At 40.1% G+C, this 7023-nt stretch overlaps 1 protein-coding gene across 4 annotated transcripts in view; it reads right to left on the bottom strand.

The window, feature by feature from the left end:
* Positions 1–395: 395 nt before the first annotated feature.
* Positions 396–7023, bottom strand: part of FHIP1A (FHF complex subunit HOOK interacting protein 1A) — a 79114-nt gene continuing 72486 nt past the window's right edge. For all 4 annotated transcript variants that reach the window (XM_041395847.1, XM_041395848.1, XM_041395846.1 and 1 more), the window contains 3 exons: positions 6083–6261; positions 5656–5794; positions 396–1643 (listed from right to left, as the gene is read on the bottom strand). In XM_041395847.1, coding sequence (XP_041251781.1) covers positions 1426–1643; positions 5656–5794; positions 6083–6261 — 536 coding nt within the window. In that variant the 3' untranslated portion in view covers positions 396–1425. The remainder of the gene's footprint in view (positions 1644–5655; positions 5795–6082; positions 6262–7023) is intronic.

The raw sequence follows: 7023 nt of genomic DNA, 5'->3' as shown, positions 1-7023 counted from the left end.
CTGTTAGTTTGTATCCTGGGCAAAAGGGTTTATGGCTTTCTTCAACTAAGCCCCTCTTTATGTAGCCAACTATAACACTGGAAGCACAATTATGCAGCTAAGACAAAATGCAGTGGTGATGCACCAATTCATCACGTTTGGGTTCTTCTAATGAAGCCCATTACTCACAGAAGAGAATTTTCTCAAGCAGTTAGTCACCAGCAGACAGCTTTCCCCATTACTCCTTCCTTTTCTGCAGCTGGTGAATAGCCTGGTCCCCCCCTCACCATTCCAGAAATGCAGTATTAGGAAAAGTCAACACCTAAATTAAAAGTAAACAAACAGTATTTAACTTTCCCTTAACCAAAAGAAATTAACAATAAAACAGTACACCTTTCATGAGCAAGCAAACCTTTTTCATTTAATAAAAAAAGACAAAAAAGACAAAAACAGCCTGCTGTCCATTTAACACTATAGAAAGATACTGAGTATCTTTCTTTAGCTTATTAAAACAAGCATACAAATAAACTAGACACTAACAACAGCTTGCATAGAAACATTTTGTTTTGTACTTTGTGCAAATCTTACTAAATAAGGCATGCTCGCGGGCTTAGGTAGCAATGCAAGAGTTATCAAGGAATGCTGAGGAACCACAAGGAAAATTCCAGGCAGTCTGCAATCCACATCCACTTACACAGTTCACTGGACTTCAAAGCCCAACAGCTGATAGCTGCAGATCTGTCTGCGACATAAGGCAATATGGTATGTGTAGGGCCCAGCACCTGCTTTCAGCTACTTGTGGGTTTACCACGCATAAGATCACTTGAATTCAGAAAACCTGAGCCAGCAGTTAAAATGGGGGTTTTGGATGTGGATAGGTAAGAACCTGGCTTCAGGGTGAAGCAAGGGAAGAGGCAAAGAGGACAATGACATCAAGAAACAGCCCTTCACATAACCCCTTCAGGGTTTTGTGCACATTTTGCATGTCTTTTTGTACTGTGAACTTTTCCCACGGGGCAATGTTTTTTCAAGCAAATTTGTCTCCTAACAAGTTATCCAGAAGAGTATTTCTGGAACAGAAAAAGCTAACATGTTTGTGTCTCTTAGCCAACCAACAAGTGTCTATTGCAGAAATTCAGCAAGAATTAGTGACACTGAAGAAGGGTGGCTGTGTAACGAGGAAGGGATGAAGAAGGAAGCTGCAGTAAGAACAGTATCAGAAATCTCAAATAAGTTATGTAGCACAGAGGGAAATTATAAGGCCTAACTGCAATAATATTTTGCCTCCTTCTTTTCCCTCCAAATCAAGTATTTTCAGGAAATATTGAAAATATTTCTTTTGAAAGCAGCTTTGCATTAAAAATCTGTTTAAACTCCAAAAGCTTTTCCAAAACACATTTTAAAAACCGACTAATAATAATAATCTTCAAAATCCCCCAGTGTTTTTTAACATAAAATGGAATGTTCCTGGGCTAGAGCTGCCAGCTCCTTCAGGAACTCTGGGAAAAGGGCAGCTGCAAGTACGGCGTTCCTCACGTGCGCAGGAAGGCTGGGATGAGCCAGGCCTTTCTTTCCTTTCTGTCCCAGGAAAGGCTGCAGTACAGCTGGGTAAGCTTCAGGAACATTCCTTCCTTTCCCTGGGTTGCTGCTGTGATGGACATCACCTAAAGACAGGAGGAGAGGCAGAGGAAAGAAAAAAGACTCAGTATATTAAGCACACAGAGTACTTGTACAGTGTCCAAACCCAGTTTATAAGGATTGTGTCCAGAGCTGTAATTTGCAGTACCCACATCGTGCAGGGAGATACTCCACTAATCCAGCATTTTAAAGTTCTATGTGGCCTAGTTCTGCTGCATTTTTTATTACCTATCTTTCTCCAGGTTATATATCATTCAGTTACAGCTCTGATGAGAGAAATATGTGGGCCCAGAAGAGAAGTCAAGGGAAAGAGTAATATGGATTTACCTTCTGAAACAGTAGATAATATCCACCTGTCTAGAGCCACCATGGTTGTCTCCATTTCAACAATACTATGCTCTATCCCTCCCCCAGATGAAACTGTTGTTTTGATTTTACTTCTCTTTCTCTGTCCTCTCCCTGTGAATCACCATGTCAATGGGTTCAAGGCTGAGCTATCACATCACCACATGAGTTTGAAGTTAGAAACTAAGGGAAAAAAAATTTAGAATTGCATTTTTCTGCAGCTGTAGGCCCCACTAATTACACTTACTTCCCTGTAAAGCAACTAACCATTAAAAAGAGAGCAAGTGAAAGCCACTGTGTGTTCTGCTATATGATCTCTGCTGCCAGAGTTCAGAGGATCAGAGCTCAAGTATCAGAATGCATGGAATTACAGTGACAGCAGCACTTAAATTTCAATCAATTGCTCCTTGTTTCAACCTGAAGCAGAACTGCCCTTTAATTAGATGGTAATTAATTTAGTGAAACTAAAAAGGTGACAAAATCTAATGCTGATGGAAATAAATACTCTACAAATAAAAATTAACTTGTAGAACTCACTGCTACAAGATAGAACTCGCTGCTACAAGGTATCATTGAGGCCAACAGCTGAGACAGATGAAGTCCTGTCTAACTTACAAGTGGGATATTCTCCTGAGATGTATGAGTAAATCATTAAAAAGAAATAAAAGGGCTGTTATGTTAATTCACATACTGCAGACAAGCCCCAAACTGCATTGCTGCCCTCAGAAGGGGTTTCCCTTACATTGCACACAGTTTATGTTAAAGTAAGTCTCAAGTGACGCCAGCCTTGCTCTGAAACCCCTTCAAGCAATGAACAGGGGGAGCTGCAGATGAAGGCCTCACTTGATGCTGCACAGCAATCCTCTGTTCAACAGCTCTGCACTTTTGCTCCTTGCCTGTACTTCACCCAAGGCACTGTGGAATTACTCTTCTCTTCCAAACACTTGAAAAAAAAAATTTCATCTCAATCATTTAACAGACTCGTACTTTTCTTGAGTTTAAAACACCTTTCCAACTCCAGACTTATCAATCATTCATGTTGTTATTCTACAAATTTCTACCTACTAGAGACAGAGTAGAGGAATTTCTATTCTGTGGGAAAATCTGACTGTGGGAGGAAAAACAACTTAAATTATAGATTACAATGAAAAGATAAAGTTTTAAGCTTCCCCTGAAGATTTTTTCTCAGATTTTCTAATGTCAAAACATTTCATAATTAATATTTTAAGTTTTTTAAAATAGTTTAGGCAATATAACCAGAATGCTAGTACACTGTCAAAGCTTTGCTTTTCTTTATACTCTTCCTTTTAAAAAGAATTAAAAATGATACGTCTCTAAAAATATTTTTTTGTTTAGATTCAACTGCTTGTTTAGAAAAAACCCTGAAAAAACAGAAAGGCACAGAAAGCTGATCTAGGAGCTAGAGATTTGGGGTTTTTTTTCTTTGATAAGGATTTTTCACTTCTCTCTAGGGTCAGGATGCAATCTGAGTCATACAATTGAAAACTGAGCAAATGAGTACTCTGAAGATTGTCACCAACACTCTGAAAGAGGAGCAGCTTGCACATGGAACTACATCGTGACAGCTCTAGATGTGTAACCAGAGCCCAAGCTGCTGTGGAAGAAACTACACACTACTGCAAGCAAAAAAGAACAAATTGTACCATTTCTGTTCAAAAACCTTCAGAGACCAACGCTGTGAAGTGAGAGAAAATTCTCTGTAATGTTTTGGTTTTACATTTGTCTTCCTCACTAACTCTGGTTTCAGGTTTTCATATGTGAATTCTGTAGGAGGCTGGCTATGCTCAGACCTACAGAGAACACGGGGTTTATTCCCCACTTCTTTTCAGAGGAAAAATCCCTCAGAGAGCAACCAGTATGTCTGACAGTCAGAGGCGGTGTTCAAGCTAATGCAAAGTCCATGGGGAGTTCCCAATTTGTTGTTTGGTTTTTGTTTGGTTTTTTGTTTTTCATTTACCATTATTGCAGCAGTTCCTACCTTGCACTTTTTAATCAATATAATGAACTACTGGTTGATGGGCTACTGAACCAACTCTCCCCCAAGACTACAGTTTGACGACTTGCATCACTAGTCCTATAGGGAACCAAGTCTGCAGTTATCCAGACATTTACTTACTCCACTTATTTGCTCTTTGCAGGAGTTGCCACTATACAGAAGAAAGTGTACTAACAGGGTGACTAAGCAGCCTTGCTTCAAATCCCTAAATAATGACCAGTATGAGTCAACCTGGCAAATTCTGAAGCTCACAGAAGAAAACTGACGTAAAACAGGAAGTATAAATAAATGTCATTGAGAATGCATTATGTGAAAGTTTTTATTGCCAGCACCTGAGGAAAAAAAGGACTCTGAATATTGCCTCCTAATCTCATCTCCCACATGCTAGCTTAGCTACAAGGCCATCTAACTGTTAGGCTTTCTATGGCACCAAAATGCAGAGCCTAAAATGCTACTGACATATGCAGTACATAGCTTTTTTACAGCAGACCAACAGACCAACTCTTTGGGAAGCTGCCTTAGCAAGATCATAATTTTACAGACTAGATGTACTGCAAACATCAGAAACACATACTATGCTGACTACAAACTAGGCAGATTATTCTTCAGAGTCTTGAAAAAAGAAAACACAATTAAAATGGCACATAAAGAATGCTAATTTCCACACCTCTGGAAATCCAAGAAAAGCCCCAGCATCTTCACAGAAGTGTGGACAGAGTGGGTGATTATTAATGACTCCCTAAGATGAGTAAGCACAAACCTGTAAATGCAGCCTCTCTTGAACCCTCTTGCAGTCAGCTCTTCATGACTCACCAAATTTGACACACTCCCATCGTGTGGCAAGTTGGCTTTTAAGAGAAGCCTGCATCCAACGTTGCCCACTCAGCAGCAAGCTGAGAACAAGCATGCCCTCAGGGCAGGGCTTCGGCTCTACCCATTGCCTGCCTGTGTCTGGAAAGTTCTTATTTGGCAGCTAAGACTTCATTTTGTTTATTTTTACTAGCTTGCCCCACAGTGGTAAAAATAAGTACAGGTAAAGACAGGTGCAGTGTGCACTTTGCTTGAGAGGCAGCAGATGTTACAGAGTCCCCTGCACAGCTGGCTTGGTGGGGTGATACCTGTCTAACTCTCCACTGCTGATAGACACACACCTTTTGGGTTTTTTTCTGTTTGTTTTGCTTTGCTTGTCATACAAGATAGATACTAGCCAGAAAACTTTCAGTGCCTTATCTCCTTCAGTGGTAGCCCAAACCATGACACCAAGCATTATTCAACTGCTGCAGAAACCAGTTCATCCTGGACTTCTGTCCTCTCTAACATTTATCAAAAAGAAAACCAATGACCTAGCTGAAGGTCAGGCTAAAAATAAAATGCACATATGCCACCTCACCTCATGCTTTGAAAGTGAGTTTGTTTACTGACAGCAAGCCAAGAACTGATTCTGTTACTTCTTTAAACAGACATTTTATATGCCAAATAAAACCTGTAAACAGCAAAGAATATCCAAATAGACCCATACACTGTGGTCTACTGAGCATCATCACTTTAAAGTTAGAAGGATACAGCTGGCTAATGACATTCACAACACACCACACCTTTTAATCATCTAGGGAAAAGGACAGGGGTAACTGGTAAGTCATTCCACCAGCCCTCCTCTGAGCGTGCTTATCATTTACCTTTGGTGAGCAATTCTTCTGCAGCATCAGACATGTCCACACGAAAAAGCAGGTACTGTTGGGCCTCCAGGAGAAGACCTGGGAAGTCTTTTTCAATGGAAGCAAAATGTTCAATCTTATTTTTCACAGATGCCAGCACCTGCCAAAACAACAGCAACAATTACGTCTTTCTCCTTTGCTCCCAGTGCAGCCACAGACTGAATATTCAGGCTTTCTCTCCCTGCACTAAAATAGAGTTCTGACAAAAGCTATGGTCATACAGAGTTTCCAGTTCTTTGCACAAATGTAATTAAAACATGGAAATGAAATAAGAAGCTCTCAGACTGGTAGGAAAGCTACATGTGAAAGTGAAAGGAGCTAATGTAAGGTTTAAGGAGACACTAAAGACGCTGCTCCAGCAGGCATGGCTAACACCTGTGGTAAATACCTGATAGAGTGAGCGCACGCTGGGCTGAAACACCATGTTGGTGTTGAGCAGAAAGGAGCGAAGAAGCGGCTGTGGATAACTTGCCAGCTGAGTAATAATCCCAATAAGCAGCAAATTTACATGCAAGGAATTCTCCAGCATGTTCTCCAGCTTCGACAACACTACGCTGATGAATGGTCCTGCAAGAAAACAAGAAGGAATCAATGTTTTGTTTCCACAGAAGAAAATCCCTAAGATCCAGAAAAAAGGCATTTAAAGGGAATTTTGACCATTAAAACCAACCAAATTAGCCCTCCCACACAGTAATTAAAGACAGCAGGGAGAAAACCCAAACTGTAGCTGAACAGAGAATGCAGACTTATCAGAGGTGATGAAAGCTTTTGTGGTTAGTAGCACATTTGCTACCTAGCCAACCAGTTTACACTAATGGCATATTTAACATGCATGAGTATTCCACTTGCATGTGCCAATAAGGATTTAGCCTAGGACATTACAGTCTACCATTCTATTCCCCTTGAATAAACTGGAAGAGCACTACTAGTTTTAATGCAAATAGAATCTGCTCTTTTGACTCTTCCTGTGCCTTATTTCTATGTAAGGACTCGGCAAAGTGAATTATTGCTATTTCTTGTTCTATCAAAAGACTGGTTTTCTAAAGAAAATATAAAAATGCTATTCTAAACATAAAAATCAAGCTGTGATAGTTCCCATCACAAGAAAAGGCATCTTCAGTACACCAAACAGTCACACAAAGCAGGGAAGACATTAAAATAGATTTATAAGCATAATTGCTGGTAGACATAGGCGTTATCATATAAATGTCACCCATAAATAATAGCTTTAGTTTGTGTATTCATGCTGAAGGATAGCCACTGAACTACAGAAGCATTTACCATGAAGTACATAAACCCTTCCTGCTCAAGCTTAAGAGACCTTTGCAA

This window comes from Onychostruthus taczanowskii, unplaced genomic scaffold, assembly GCF_017590055.1.
Source record: "Onychostruthus taczanowskii isolate IOZ18803 unplaced genomic scaffold, ASM1759005v1 scaffold12, whole genome shotgun sequence".
In the NCBI taxonomy this organism is placed as follows: domain Eukaryota; kingdom Metazoa; phylum Chordata; class Aves; order Passeriformes; family Passeridae; genus Onychostruthus; species Onychostruthus taczanowskii.
This window is presented reverse-complemented; position numbering and strand designations above follow the sequence as displayed.